Source organism: Dendropsophus ebraccatus, chromosome 7 (genome assembly GCF_027789765.1).
Source record: "Dendropsophus ebraccatus isolate aDenEbr1 chromosome 7, aDenEbr1.pat, whole genome shotgun sequence".
NCBI classification, from domain to species: domain Eukaryota; kingdom Metazoa; phylum Chordata; class Amphibia; order Anura; family Hylidae; genus Dendropsophus; species Dendropsophus ebraccatus.
Window position 1 is genome coordinate 57,303,210 of NC_091460.1, and position 16,527 is coordinate 57,319,736.

At 40.8% G+C, this 16,527-nt stretch overlaps 1 protein-coding gene across 5 annotated transcripts in view; it reads right to left on the reverse strand.

The window, feature by feature from the left end:
- The window catches only part of ATP8A1 (ATPase phospholipid transporting 8A1), a 151,009-nt gene that overhangs the window by 82,123 nt on the left and 52,359 nt on the right, over window positions 1–16,527 (reverse strand). For 3 of the 5 annotated variants that reach the window (XM_069977579.1, XM_069977577.1, XM_069977580.1), the window contains exons 8-12: window positions 12,096–12,169; window positions 7,161–7,230; window positions 4,960–5,087; window positions 618–729; window positions 86–251 (exon numbers count right to left, since the gene is read on the reverse strand). In XM_069977579.1, coding sequence (XP_069833680.1) covers window positions 86–251; window positions 618–729; window positions 4,960–5,087; window positions 7,161–7,230; window positions 12,096–12,169 — 550 coding nt within the window. Of the gene's footprint in view, window positions 1–85; window positions 252–617; window positions 730–4,959; window positions 5,088–7,160; window positions 7,231–10,279; window positions 10,354–12,095; window positions 12,170–16,527 lie in introns of all 5 variants that reach the window. The other 2 variants (XM_069977578.1, XM_069977581.1) reach the window with 2 other exon arrangements.

Consider the following 16,527-nt stretch of genomic DNA (forward strand, 5'->3'; position numbering starts at 1 on the left):
ACGATTAACATTTTTGCTTGTTTGCTTATAATAGCACATTTTAATTCACAACTATTTTAGGAAATAGATTTAATTTTTCTCTTACAATTCAGACTGAGATACCAGTCTTTCTCTTCATGCTTGGCATTCCAGATTGAAGAGCCGATGGAGCACACTAAGGAGATAGTGATGAGTGTCCCAAACAGGAGCAGGATCTGAATGTTGGTTATACGCTCCACATTAGACAACTTCAATGGAGGCCTGGTAGAGTTCTACATAGGTGTAAAATAAATGATGATTAATTAAACTATGCTGTCAAAAGGTTGAGGATTACAGACACATGTGGGTAATACTACTGTACTCAATGTACAGGTAAAAATACTGTACTCAATGACTAGGTTATGTGTATGTTTTACATGTTACATGATACAGTTATCCATAGATTAAACATCTCATTCTCCTATATCTCCTAGTGCTGCAACTGAGCATGCTTGACCAGAAAGAGTAGAGTTAAGTTTCGAAATTCCTTTCCTTTACTGAATAAACTAGTTAACATGCATGTCTGTCTAGGTCGAGTTATTAGAAGCCAAAAATGCTGCCCTGTATATTAGAAAAAGGTCCAAGTGAAAATGGATTACCTGCACAAGCTTAGTGTCATGTCCGGTGTAGACAACAATGCCATGTACCCACTGGGTATTCCTGAGCTGTGCTCCCCTCAGAAGAATCTGGTCTGGACCTAGCGGGACAGTGCTAGAGGACATAAGACAAACAGGTTTATGCCTACAGTAATTGTTGACACAAGACATGTCCTGAAAACATTTATGAGAGATAATATTTCCCAAGAGGACACTGTTTATCTACGATAAGTGTCGATAATATGGCTTTATAAAATACTACTTATCGTTTTTACTTTGTGAGAATACATTTACTTTTTCTATGCAAGCAAGCTAGGATAATGTACAGCAAAAGAACAATGGAAATGCCGCCTTACGTCCAGATTTATGTTGCTAAAACAGGTGTAAAAACCCTGACCTAACCATAAACAAAATCAAAACCTCAATTCACCAATATACTGGGTGCCAATAATGATATGTAGTGGAACATAAGTCATGTGACATGTTCACTCTAAGAGCAGGATATGATAGGACAAGCTGAGCTATGTGATATATAGGATTATATAAGCTGGACAACTCCTAGAAAGCCCTGCGCCGCCTACCCCCCAAAACACCGGCTGAAAGCTTGACAGCTCGCCCTGTATCAGTGTTAGTATAGAGAAGACTGTGAATCAGCCTGTGTGGGTGGGGTAAGAAGGTTTCTTTCTCCCAGGAGTCCTGTCAGCATCTATGCCTCTATCATATACTGCTCTCAGGGAAGCAGGAAACACTAACAGGGTCACTCTATATACGGTAGGTTGCATCAACAGGACAACTCTTGTTATTTGTCCTGATAGGACATACTGACTGCTAAGGTGGTGAGACCCAATTCAGGTTGTTGATGTAATAAATAGGTGGTCATTCATTCAGGTGCCATGTAACACTACATTCCCCCTGCAAGAACGTTTATTAGCTTGAATTGATCAGCTGACTGATATAGTGACTCTTACAGAGAACACACAAAGTCAGATGTGTACCACGTACATTTGTAAAAACAAAAAAAAACAAAAAAAAACACACAAATTTGTATCACAATAAAATATCAATGTACTGTTCATTTCCCCTAATGGATCTAATTACTTCCTGCTTTCTATCTTAACTCAGAGCACACATGCTTTACCATATACATAGAAGAGACTAAATCCCCTACTACACGGGGCAAACTATGGAAGCAAGCAGGCGCCGACCTGTCAAGTCAGCGCCTGCTTGCTCCTCGTTCCCTGCCAGCTATTACACGCGCCATCAGCAAGCGTGTAAGTGCTGGGGAGGGAGCTGCAAGGGGGCTGCCCGATCTTTAAATAGCCCATAAAAGATAGCGGTGGTCTGCTGCCACCGCTCTAACTGCACGGGGCAACCGCAACAGATTGTTGCTATCCTCCTCCTCATTTGTCTTTACACATATTAAGAGACCATGATCAGCAGACATTGTGCATGTCGGCTGATCGTTGCCTTTTATAACATGATTTTCGGCCGTAATGGATACCCTAGAAATGTCGTAGGCATAAGCAACAGGACAAAGTGCAGACACATGGGGTACATCTCTGTAAGAGTACATTATCAGAAACACTTGCACAATTGAAATATGTTTAATTTCACACAGTGCAGGGGAAGAGAGTTCAGGTGAACTCTGCATCAGTGTTATATGGGGCTAATGTTATGTTATGGTGTTCTGTATGAAAAAAACTAATCACAGCATGCCACCCATAGGACCCCATCCTCCTACTAGAAATAGAGACTCTCCTGTCTGCTTCCCAAACTGGGCAAACAAAGAAAATAGAAAACAAAATTCCCCAAGCTGCCATGTTTTGTATTCAACTACTAATGTTATATATGCCAGTAATGATAATTCTAATGCAATTACCTAACAAATTCTGTATAAAACTGTGCTAAACAGAATAAAAGGATTCTAAGTGATGCTGTACAGAAATGTAGGTGAAGTGCGGGATGGAGAAAATCCTCAAGGAAGTTTAGAAATGTCCTCCTCCATGACACCACCAGAGGTCATGTGGAGAAAACATGGTGGAGTTTTATTAGCCAACAAAGACTTGCAAATCAATATGTCACCAGAGCTTTCCTATTTCCCACATGCCTCCTGATCTACACACATTCTCATTAGACAATGCCAATACATTATTAATAGATTGCTGGATGAGTGATCATCCATATCTGGGTCAGCCAATCGGGAAAGCAATGAGGTCTCCTGACCTTTGGAAAAGGAAACGTGAGTAATCCCTTCATTAAGGAAGACTTCTGAAAAGGAACAATCACTGAAAAGGAACAATCACTTTCTTCAGATGACCGACCAACTATTCCAACTGTCTAAGAAAGAACGTCTCTATGGCATGTAGCAGCTAATGGAGTCATCTCAACACATAAACAGATCTCCCTTTATAGAAGATATATCCTTTTATGCATCATGCCCATACATATCTATATACTGTATACACACATCCTTAGGTTCAGTTTATCATGATTAGAATAATGTTAGGACACAGGGAGATGGCAACATTTGGAGATTGGACAGAGTTAGTAATGCAAACGCTCCAACATTTTGGAACAATTTACACGGTAAAGGCATTTTTTCCCATACATTTGACACAAAGGAATGTTATCTCTAAAAACAGACATGACAAACAAACCTGGATTGAAGTACACCATCTACAAGCTGGTATAGATTTAAATGAGGCTACAGATTTAGTAAACATGGGCCACTATTCCACTTATTCACTATCTAAGTGAATGCACGTACACACCTGCATTTATCTATGTACCTGTATCTATGGGTCTTTGAAAAATACAGTAGCCGAATTCAGCGTCAGGCAATGTTCCTAAGGGTCCCCTAACACCTTTAATAACTGATGGACGAAAGATCAGTTATGGATAACGTCAACAATCTCTCCTGCCCGCCACCCGTCCTCCCAATACACAGAAATGTTCGATGTGTTGGCTCTTGGCTCTTATTACGGCTTATCTATCTCTGAACAAAAGGGTCAGGTTATTTTTCATCATTCTCCATTTTCAGCCTTGGGGTATATGCACAGAGTAATTGAGCGGCAAATTCTGCAAGAATATACCCTTACCCCTATTACCACCAACATTATGGGGGAGATTTATCAAAGGGTGTAAAATTTAGACTGGTGCAAACTGCCCACAGCAACCAATCACAGCTCAGCTTCCAGCTCTGGTGAAAGAAAAGATGAACTGTGATTGGTTCCTGTGGCAAGTTTGCACCAGTCTAAATTTTTCACCCTTTGATAAATCTCCTCCTATGTGTTGGTGTTAATTCAGAAGAGCCCCATACACCTTTTTTGCACATCCATCTAAGGTGTATGGGGCTGTTCTGAATTAACACCAACACAATCTAGATGGTGACCTTAAAGGGGTTATCCAGTGTTAGAAAAACATGGCCATGTTCTTCCAGAGACAACACGACTCTTGTCTCCAGTTCAGGTAATTTGCAGTTAGGCTCCATTCATTTCAACAGAATGGAGTTGCAAATCCACACCCAAACTGGAGACTGGAGTGGCCATATTTTTTGTAACACTGGATAACCCCTTTAAGTAGATAATGAATGGGGTGGCTGTTCTATTCTTTCAGAGGACAATTGACTTCTGCTCTGCAGATCAGTAGGAGTCCCAGCAGTTGAACACCCACCGATCAGCTAGCTCCTGTTGATAGGGGACATCTTTTAATCCTGGTATAATCCCTTTAATGAGTGACATACTGGCACATAAGGAGAGAGGTCCCTGCTTGTGAGAACGTATAACCTACGTATAAGGAAGGATAGTAGGTGAGGGTAGAAACCGTAACAATACTCCCAGTTTCCATTTGCTCTAGCTTCATACAGTACATGGCCATAGCTTTAGATGACTAACTGCAATATAGGACTCTCCTATGAAAGGCCAGCAGACGTCAGGCTTTTCAGATTTAGCTGCATGTGATATTAGTGAAATTCAATAGGACTTTTCATATCATGGATAAACTGACCTTTATTCATTCATGTTATCACAAACACGTAACATAATACTAAACCAAACAGTCAGACAGTCAAAGGTGACTGTAATATTAGTATAAACCAAGTGCATCATGGTCTTCAGCTTCTGCTCTATATGGTTTAACAATCAAACATTCTGAATTATGGGATAGACAATTAAAATGGGTATATACTGCTTCAGCAAAAGTTTATATGATACATATTGAAATGTCACAATTTCCTAATATACATAGTTTTAATTCCACTTAAAAAGCAGATGATAAAAATTGCCATTTCTTCTAATGGTATAAAAAAAAAGTCAATGTCAAAGATTTTCACTTGTTTCATGCTTACCCTTGGCCATCAAGCCTGATGTTTCCATTGAAATCATACAGATGCCTATTTGGGCTTTCACATTCGATTCTGCCAGATAAGCTCATCAAGGTGTCAATGTCCTTCATGTCTGCTGTCAGGGACAGACCCTAGAAACAAAAAAAAGGGAAATGTATGAAGCCAAAAGTTTATTGTTAGGAGGAAGTGATGTGCTGATGTGCCCTCCCCCTTAATTTTGTCTATGCACTACCAGAAGATTCCTTTCTGCAGAGTGAATGAATGACTGGACTGATGAATTCTGGATATTGGAGAATTGGTGCCGCAGGGGACTGCCACAACGGCCCACATGTATCCAGAATTCATGATGGACTCAGGAGGGCCAATAATATGCCCCAAACTTCCCCTGTTACCAGTGTATAAAGTAGAAATTACTTTGCAATAAGAAATATTCTTGACTCCTGTCTCTACTTTTCGAGGACAGTGTTTCAGAACTATAAGGGCATGCTCACACTGAGTAAATGTAGCAGGTCAATTCTTTGCAGCTGGAGTGGAGGCATGCAAGCCCTCTCATAGACAGGGTATGGCACACTGAGGCAGGATTCTGCGGCAGAAATCTCTGCCACATTTACTTAGTGTAAACAGACCCTAAAGTAAAGGCTCATGTGAGATATGCTCTAAGACAGTAAAGAAGTTCACCATATTAATAAGTGTGAATTACCCTAGATTGTTTCTATAGACTGGGCTGCATTCTTATATACAAGTTTTCTGCCCTTTGCAAGATGCTCAAATTTATTTGGGTGCATGGAAGCTTAGAATCCCTTCACCATTCTCTTCTTGCCATTGTTCGGTTCCCCACCACTTTACATATCTGCACTGGGATGACTTAGTTGTGGCCCACTATAGTGACGCCAATATGGGTGATAAAAAATTGCAGCAGTCTGTGAGAGATCATATTGATGCCTTAGCTGTGTAATGCGATCTCCCATCTTACTACTAGTAAATTACATGCTCTAATGTGTCCCCCTTGTAGAGTGAGTACATGCAGTTTCACATTTTGGGCCACTTGAGCGCTAGTTTTACTTTTTTACTCATGTCTATTTAGTTTATGCTCTAATGTGTACACAGGATGCTAGTCTCTCCTGTGTGGCCGATTTCCTATGAACTACAGGATAACATTGCTACCTATTAGATCCCACCTGGCAGCTCTTAGACACACAACTCCAAGTGTCCCCCCCCCCCCACACACACACACAGACTGCTGCCGAGGAAATCAATTCTGCCTTATCTAATGAAGCAGGAGTGCAGTGATATAGTAGGTGAGTAGCTGCAGAGTTAATAAGGCTTCCCTAGCTAACAATATCTGTCTTTTGTGTGCAGATTCTCTAGCCTTATGCTTGTAAGAGCTGAGAAGAGAAATCTATCACAATAATTGATGTTGCATAATATGGTGCTCTATAGCAGTGCTTCTCAAACTTTTTCTACTAAAGCCTCACCCAACAGTGATGCCTGGGCCTAACCAGACTGACCAAGAGGATGCTGGGGCCTCACCATTTGTGGTAGAAGTCCAACTAAAAATATAAAACTATTGCTCAGTCTACCCTTCACTTGTCTCCTAATCTCTGCATAACATTAAAATGAGCACAAAATGAGTCAATAATGTTGCTAAACCAGAGATTTTTGCAGCCTATAATAAAACTTTTGTAAAAACCGCCTCACCAGCTGTCCCTCACCAACAACTAGGGGGCGCCTCACTGGTGAGACACAGTGTCTCACCTCACAGTTTGAGAAGCACTGCTCTAGAGTATGAGTCAGGGGACAGAAGGTCTATGTCAATGATCTATCATTTATTACTAGAGATGAGCGAACCGGGTTCGGATTCGAGTCGATCCGAACATTTGGCATTTGATTAGCTGGGGCTGCTGAACTTGGATAAAGCTCTAAGGTTGTCTGGAAAACATGGATACAGCCAATGACTATATCCATGATTTCCCCATAGCCTTAGAGCTTTATCCAAGTTCAGCAGCCACCGCTAATCAAATGCCGAAAGTTCGGGTTCGGAGGGACTCGAGCATGTTCAAGGTTTGCTCATCTCTATTTATTACACATACAGTAGACAGAACTCCAGAACATAAGCACATTGAAGAGACTCCAAATATTTTTGGAGTGCTTCTTTAACATATTTTTTACTGTTGTAAAGAGAACAGCAATTCATTATCACATACCTGCCGGATTTTAAGATTGGTCTCACCATCAAGGTTTGAGGTCTCAATATAGCACATGGCTTGTGGCTCACTGGGGTAAAATAAACCATATATAAGGACCAATAAACATAGTATATGTAAAAATAAAGACTTTGTTTTCATTATTTATTTAATATTTTTTTTTTACAGTAAATGCAGAACACGCTTCCCACAAACTGCAGAAGAAAAGGCATTAAATTACAAGCTGCATTGGCAGGCAAATAAAAAGGTTAGCCAGCTGTAAGCTAAACTTCAGACAGTGCTCAAATGTATCCATTTTACTTTAAAGGGTTATTCCAACATTTAACATCTATAGCATACCCACAGGATATAAAGTAAATGTCTGAAAGAGGGGAATCCCACCTATCTCCAGAACAGGGATCCCCTAACCCAGATTTTACCTGTTACATAGAAACAAAGAAAACTGAATATTGGTCCATCTAGTCTGCCCTTATATTAGTTCCCTTCTTATTATCTTAGGATAGATATATGTCTATTCCAGGCATGTTTAAAATCTGTTATTATAGAGTTATCTACCACATCTGCTGGAAGTTTGTTTCAAGCATCTACAACTCTTTAAGTACCATTTTCTTTTGTTGCTTCTGATCTTTCCCCCAGATAACCTCTCACTGTGCCCTCTTGTTCTTTAGTTCAGTTTCATATTAAAAACACTTCCCTCATGAACCTTATTTAGACCTTTAACATACTTAAAGGTTTTGATTAGGGATGGTCCGAACAGAGTTCAGTTCGGGTTCGTACGAACCCGAACTCTCGGTAATGATTCCCGCTGTCTGCCCGCTCCATGGAGAGGGTGGATACAGTGGGAGGACCGCCTGGAAAACTGGGATACAACCATAGCCATAGGCTGTATCCCAGTTTTCCAGGCGGTCCTCCCGCTGTAACCACCCGCTCATACGAACCCGAACCTCGGCAGTTTCAGACCATCCCTAGTTTTCATCATGTCCCCCCTTTCCCGTCTTTCCTCCAGACTATACAGATTCAAATCCTTAAGTCTTTCCTGATATGGTTTATGCCTCACACCCTCCACCATTTTTGTCTCTGGTCTTTGGACCTGTTCTATTTTATCAATATCTTTGTTTAGGTGAGGTCTCCAGAACTGGACACAGTATTCCAGATGTGGTCTCACCAGAGCTCTATACAGCGGGGTCACAATCTCCCTCTTCCTACTAGTTATACCTCTAGCTGTACAGCTCATTAGCTGATTAGCTTTTCCTACAGCCTGGCCACACTGGTGACTCATTTTAAGGCTGTGAGAAATCGCTACCCCTAAATCCTTCTCTTCTGAAGTCCTTGCCAATACAGAGCATGACCACTGCAAATGGATGTGACCTACCCGCCCCAGGTATAGATTCCAGAGGCATCAGGTATTTATGGGATATCCTGTGCATTTGCCATAGATGTATAAGATGAGAATAACCCTTTATTGGATTCCTGTAACAGTGTTGGGTACAGATTAAAAGGGCATATAAGATAAATGGTAAAAACACGTAAATGGTGTTTCTGTTCCATAGGTGTACTGTGAATACCCAATGCAAAGATGATATGGGGTAAGTTAGATGTGCATCTATATTAGGGCCTCTTTAAAACTAGATTTACTGCATCATCAGCAATATAAGGCTGACTTCATACAAGTGTATTACAACTCAATTTATAACTCATATAGTCAGAGACAAGGAGTGGATCAAATACAGTATCTCCTGCACAGAATCACAAAGCACTGGTACCACCCTAGTGACTACATGTATAGTGCTAGGCTGGTAGGACAGCCATAAGGACATAACTATATTGCTGAACTGTTCACAGGAATCATAGAATAAGGTGGGTAGCACATCATTGTAAGCAGATTATAACCACCATGCATTTAAATACAGCATGACATGTGCTGACTGCATTCTCCCTCAAACAAGCATGCAAATTAAAATCTGTCATATCAACAAATACATTTCTTCAAGACAAGTTAGCAAAATGATGTTAAAAACATGCAAGCACATTAAATGCAAGACAGGAAAAAGAAAGCCAATAGCCATGAGTGTGGATCAGTAAAAGCCAAGTGCCTGTGCCTTACACATACATGCAGAGGTAAGCGCCAGTCAGGCTGAGCTGCTAACATGCTACACATTAGATTATCTGTTCTGTGCAAGGGATCCTCTAGATTCTGTACAGAAAATGTAGAAAACCCTCAGACTGGTTTTCATTTTGATAGTCTTTCTTCTATCAAGGTATGTTCACATGTCCTGGTTACAGATGACATGTACTTTACAAGAGGATTTGGGGTAGAAATCCATAGTCGACATTGATTTCTACCGTGGATCTAGATCCACATGAGGATTAGCCCCCATTGTTATTAAGTGGGGCTTATGTGCAGCTGCATATTCCATGTGGAAAGAATTGTGCTGAATATGAGCTGGGTATAGAATACCCCATTCACTCGCCTTAGATGTAGAAAAATGTCAGTGGATAAAGAGATATAGCCATGGAAGCGGAGTCTAAATCCTTGTCAAATGCTGAATGTGTGACCATGTACTAATGCGTGTGTGCGTATATTCTATATGTATAATAAAAATACTTAAAGTTGGATCATCACTTTTAATATTGGCATTAGATGAATTAGAAAAGCACATTTTTAAAAGCATCTGTCGTTTCCCCTGACCTCTCTATTTTAGTATACGCCTGTATTCCACATGGAAAAAAAATATTCTGGACCACCTTCTTAGACTTCTGTATTCCCCTGGTCCTTTGTTATTCTACCCAATACCTTATGAATAAAAGGAGTGTGTCATGAATGGGGATAGAAAGTGTAGGGACACACCCACAATTGGTAACTCCTAGTTGTCCATTTTATTCATAATCCTCTAGGAAGAACAGAGGAATAAGAAAACACAGAATTTCAGGTAAGATGCTCCAGAAAATGGGTAATACAATTATTTACTGCAGCATCAATGTCAGGAGAGACGACAGGTTGGCTAGTTACCATGTATTATTACAGCTGCAATTATGTAATGTATCTATTTTTTGGTATACAGGATGTATAAAAATAAGAGGACCCCCTTGCACATGGTTGGCTCCGCCATTTCTCTGACCTTGAAGACAGACTGATGAGATCAGCTGGGAGATGCTCCCCATTGGTCACTTTCACTATCTCCCCTATAGCCACCTATGTGTCCCAATACGAACATAATCAGAATGGAGAGATGATGGAAAACACAAAGGAAACAGACACCAAAAAAGACAGAATTGAAGTGTTAAGCAGGAAATTTAGAGAATAATAAAATAAAGATTGACGTTTTCATCTTCGCTTCCTAACTGGGTCTTGAGCAAAAATGCCATGGTACAATGAGCGCACCGCATCTTTCCTTGTAAACTTCACTGGAATGACAGGGAATTGCAAACAGTCTGGCATGCAGAGCCTGTGAAACTTCAGAGGTGCGCAGTAAGAGTAGACTAGTGACAGATGGAAAGATGGCAGCTTGTCAGACCTTACAGCCACAGGGTCTGATAAAATGGGGTTGTATGAGGATACAAAAGATTTCAGTATAATGATACACCAATGGCATCTGAAGGACCCCAGCAACTTATTCTGGAGTTTGTGGGGGGGGGGGGGGACTGCACTGCTTGTTGAGCTAGTTCTTCTGTCAAAATGTGATGGAATCTGCAGAAGAGTGTCCGACAGAGCCAAAGCCTGGAAAATCCTTTTAGGACTTTCCTAAGGCTCTTTTCACAAGCAAACATATGCAAGTAGACCAGCACTCCCACATAAAAATGCCAGTCCTTCCTGCAAAGCCAAGAGAATACATATTACCCAAGAAGGTATACAGCAGAAAATAATCAGCGCAATCATGATGGGGGAAAAAGGAGAAACCAACATGTTTTAGTCTGTTAAAGTCCTTCTTCATGGCCACTATTAGGAAATTAATGCGTGGAAATGCATTGATATTGAGATAGGTGTGGGTCCCAGAGATATAACCTATTCATGTTTCATGTGATCAGGCTGGGGCATGCTGGAATGACCTGCGAGATGTTGTACTTCTCCCCTACTGATGGAACTAGTGCAGCAGGCAAGGGTTGAGTTGGGATTGGAGGATGTTGCTCAATCTGTATCCTGTCGTTGTGATCACCCCAAAAGGGTGGAGAATTCTTAAGGGGGAACTATGAGCAGGTTAGACAAATCTAACCTGCTATGTCCCTACTGCACAGGAGATGCTGAGGAGGAAGGTATTTCTCTTATCTTTCTCCTTGGCGTCACTCTAGTGCAGCTGATCCTGTGCTCCACGGTCCGGTGAGACCGCTAGGAGCGCTGCCCTGCCCCAGTAGTGCCAATCCAGCCCGCTCCATTCATAATCATCACAAAGGGGTGGGCCGGATTGGCACAATAGGGGCAGGGCAGGGTTCCTAATGGTCTCACCGGACCGCAGAGCACATGACTAACTGCATCAGAATGACCCAGAGGAGGAAGGTAAGACACACTCTTCTTCCTTGGCATCTCCTGTGCAATAGGGACATATTGGAAGGTTAGATTTGTCTAATCTGCTGATGAACCAAATATTCATTTGTCTAAAAAAAAAAAGAAACCATAGGACAAAATTCATACACATACTCTATAGACCCAGTTGTGAAGCAGAATCTGAAAACACATTGGATTATGAATGGATTGACTTGTACCATCTCAAGGAAATAATGACAAACATTGATGAATGGCTGACTTTTGTTACAGTGTGCCGGCATGTACTGAAGCAATAGGCCAATTGTTTTCCAGCAGGTTTCTTTTTCTATAATAGTATTTTCCAGTCAGTACATTTTCATGCTACACAGAGTTCATCCTTATTTCCTTGTCATAATGGAGGCCAAAACAGTAGAGAAACCAGACTTCATAGAGTTAGCAACATTGGGCATCTCTACCTTGATGAGAGAAGTATAATGTCTGCGGGTATATACTCTGTGCCATTTATTTTAACTATATCGCCAACATTTACCTGAAAGAAACTGGCAACCGGTTAATAATCTGTAACTCATGTTAATAGCAAGAATATTATACATACATAGAATACATGCATCCTAATGAACAGTGAAGGCAATGGTACAGAATAAGCAAGGGGAGCAGAGTTCATTGCACTGCACCCTGAAACAACCAGAGTTTTGTGCTTTTATTTATAGAAGACCACTTTCTGATGCAAAATGTGGGTGGTCTACTACAAATTCTATCTGGTTATATCAATCTTGACTTTATCAGTTTCTTAAAAAAAAAATGGGTGACCACAACGGGTTAAGCTTTTGCTTATTAACCAAAACCATATTGTAAAGAGATAAAGAGCCTCTTATTTAGCTGATCATCACAGGTCCGGTATCAGACATCCCCCATGATCTGCTTACAAAGACAAGCTAGAAATCAGCAGCACAACCGCAGTGCAAACACATGGAGCAGCAGCTCATCCACAGGTCAGCGGTGGGCGCAGCGTCAGGCTCCAGCGCTCCAGAACAATCACTATACTGGGAATAGTAGGAAAGAACTGCAGCTCTTTCTTCAATTCTGCAGTGAAAGCTGAGAAGCTTTATTCACCAAATCATACAATGTTTATAATATAAAAGGAGTATGACAACATGCTATCAATTATGCAACTTATTACAATTATGCAAAACACTACTGGTCACAATATAATTTATATCAGCATTCCTATAGACTGGGATACTGCACTATTGCTTCATATAAAACATATATAGATAGGACGCTAGGGCAACACAGTCTTATAAAGTTATCCAATTCTTACATATTTAAAATGGATCCACGTTAATAAAGATAAGGAAGACCATCATGAGAACCCTCATGGCACCCTTGAGGTTGGACATTACTTCCGACTAGTCAAGCCACAAACAGATGACCTATCCCTCTGGGGTCCCAATGCCACTTTGATCCATGTGCGATTGGGCACAAATACATGTCTGTGCGTACTGCCTGGTCATACACTTGTTGTATGTGTTACATGGAAGTACCTAGACCGCTGGAGTGTATTATTAGAAGGCAGATTTACCAAAGCTGTGTAACACCTACAGTGTAGACCAATTACAGTCCCAAGAATACAAGGGCCACAGTGCTAGCTAATCTGATAGAATCCCATGTCCCCTCTGGATACCGTAAATGATACTTCAGTGAACAATGGAAATAAAAGAATTTCACTTTCCCTTTAAGTGCAACAAATGTATGCAGAACTTTCCCTGCAGAGCGGAGTAAACACAAGAGAAAACACACACCTGTAAAATCACACCCATGGTACTGGATGTCTATGTAACCAACATGTAGAAATACATGTAACAGCCAGCACTCTCCTCTGTAGCTAAAAGACCACCTTTATTTGCATTGGCTACTTTGGAGTGGACCTGCATAACAGAGGAGGTAGTTCACATGGAGAAAAAAAAAACATGTGTTTCAGGCTGGGGTGCCCCTACTCATGGTCATATTACTACATATTATTACTAGATTTATTTATTTAGTATATGCATAAACGCACACACAAGACTGTGTATATATATTTCTATGACCATAAAGTGACCTGAAATGCATGTGTACTATTTGTTTGCCAATGTTTTGATGGACTAATAAAGGTTGGCTTTTCAGTGCAGAACAGCGGCGCTTTTTACATGTATTTCTGCCTATTTCGGGATATTGCTGCCATGCACCACTTTCAGAAGGTGAGCTGTCTGGACTGCTACTTCTTTGTACATTAGACATGCACGTACTAAAAAAATCATTACACACCAACCTGAACTTTTGATGCTTTCTTACAAAATTTGATATAAAAACCTAACCCATTGCTGAGGTCTTAAAAGTTGAATGTCTGAGCCCAGAGCGCTTTACAGTTGACTGTTATCTCGCATAAGCCCCAAGACCGAGTCTTTCCAGATAGAATAATAAAGCAGCCAGCTTTTTATTTAAGTGAGAGAAAACTGCATCTATTCAAGTAACAAAACTCAATTACGTCCCCTTGTCCTCGGGCTCTGATGTTCTGTGGGGCTGAACAGTGATGCATTATTGAGGACGGGATTGTGTCAATGTGACTATGCGCCATCGCCTTGTTCCCATCATACAGCAGCGTTGCCTTCTTGATGGGATTCTGCCAGAGAAGCACAGATCATTTTACAAAGACTGAGCTGTTTTTTTTTCTTCATTTTTTTGCAGACCTGGGTAAAGAATTGTCAGCATAGTGGCAAGGTAGTAAATAGCCTTGGCCTGGCTAAATTCTCCTAATTCTATATAGCAATTAGTATCCTGAGATTGTAGCCACTATTTGCTAAAGACAAATCTTGTAAGCCAATACCCTAGAGTTATCCTTTTTATTGTAAATAAAAGTTAAGAGCAGTGTACACGCTTAGGGTTTATTCACATGGTGCAGTCAAATAGCTTTTATTGCTGTGCTTACATCACAGCATAATGCTGCTGTTTCTGTGAAGCATTTTTATGTTTTTTAGTTGTTGTATTCTTCAATGGAGACAGTAAGACTCCGACCTTCTATGCCCTGTGAGGTACATATTATGGTGGCTTTAAGGATGTTTCTGCAGTCAGCATCTGAGCTAGCTCTAATCCAGTCAATGTAACCACCTAGATGCCACAGTCCATGACAATCACTTCTTAAAGCGGTTTAAATGGGCACTTGGTGAATTTTATTTTCCTTAAAAGAATTATATTACAGTAACCCTGAGTCTTTCAAATAGTACTCCAGCCACAGCATAACAGTATTTACCTGAAGACTTGAAAATTACTTTCTGGGATATAAGTAGCAGGTTGAGATGCTAAGCTCTAAGCTAGTACTGTATGTTACAAGGCTTTGTATAGACTCCATGAAATCTGACAGGAAAAATAGTGCTGCCTCCCACATGATGGTTCCGGCTAAGTGATGAAGTCTCTGCTATAAACGGCAACAATGCAAATGGGAAAATGCTTAGAGAGGGGCTTTTGCTCAGCTATTTCAGACTATAAATATCACGTCTGCCTTGTTATATATAGATATGGGGATGTAACAATGGGAAAACTAAGAAGCAGTCCCTGTGGGGCTTGCAATAGAGAGTGGACAGTCATACAATGTGTATAAGTTAGGTTTAGCAGCTTCTCTCCATACACAGCCATATGGAAACTGATGTACCAGGTGCATTCCAAAAGCAACAATGTCTAAGAACCTCTATATCACCAGATACTCTGCAGAAACGAATGGCCTTATTGGACTTACAAATAGAAGATAATGGAGTTCGGTTTATTTAGTAAATGTTACAAAGGAATTCATTCTAAAGTCTGCATGGCAGAACGGAGCATTTCTTTACAAGCTGCTAATATAAAGTACAGCTGACACCCAGCCTTAGTACAAGAAGCAGAGGCTATAAATACGCAGTACATCCTGGTCATGTGGCTGTGCAATGAGAATCTAGTAAGGTCAGCTACCTGGAGAGAACCTATTAAGCCTCAGCCAAACACATTGATGGAACTTCTGATTCTTAAGGGAGCACCGAGCTTTATGACTCATCACCATTTTGACTGTCTACCTCTATAAAGGCCAATTGCAATGTACTGTACGCCGAGCTTAGGCCGGTCACAGAATTTAGCACAGACAGAACTAGGGTGGTCCTCCTGCAAAGTAAATGCAGTCAGACTACAAGAAACATGCAGAATCCACACAGTAAAATTCAAATATGAATGTAAAAAAAATGAAGACCCATTACTTAATAAAACTTCATAGATTGGACTGATGCGGTTGATTTTATGCATACCCGCTTTGATTTTCCTTTAATTCTTTTGCCTCAAAGTATGCTTGTCAGGTGTACTGGATGAGATACTTCCAATAATATACCAGGGACTATTGTGCCAGGAAAACTGATATAAATCCTTGGTGATATTCTGCCTCTTTCTCACTAGATTTTTTCAGCCAATAAATACTGTATGTCCCTTTGTACAAACTACTGAAATTGTCCTGGCAATGTCCTACAAAATGAGAACAAACTTGCAGATTGATACTTAAGGGCCTGTTCACACAACGGTATCAGCACAAAGATTCAGCTCGGAACCCCTGCGGACTCCACACTGAATCCCGCCTGCTGTCTCTATCAATGGGGGGCCTCATGTGCCTCTGCTCTCCATGCCTCTCAGCTCAAAAATTTGACAGGTCTGAAGTGTGAACAGGCCCTAACTGTGCATAGACTTTAAAAGTGGAAAACTTTCCCCGCATATCTGTTTTCCAGTCCTGGTGTTTACACTCTCACTTGCCCTCTCAACCAGTCACTGGCTATGGCCATGAGGTGATGATCAGTTAAGAACAGATATGAAGAGATGAAGAATAGTTGTTATATTGGC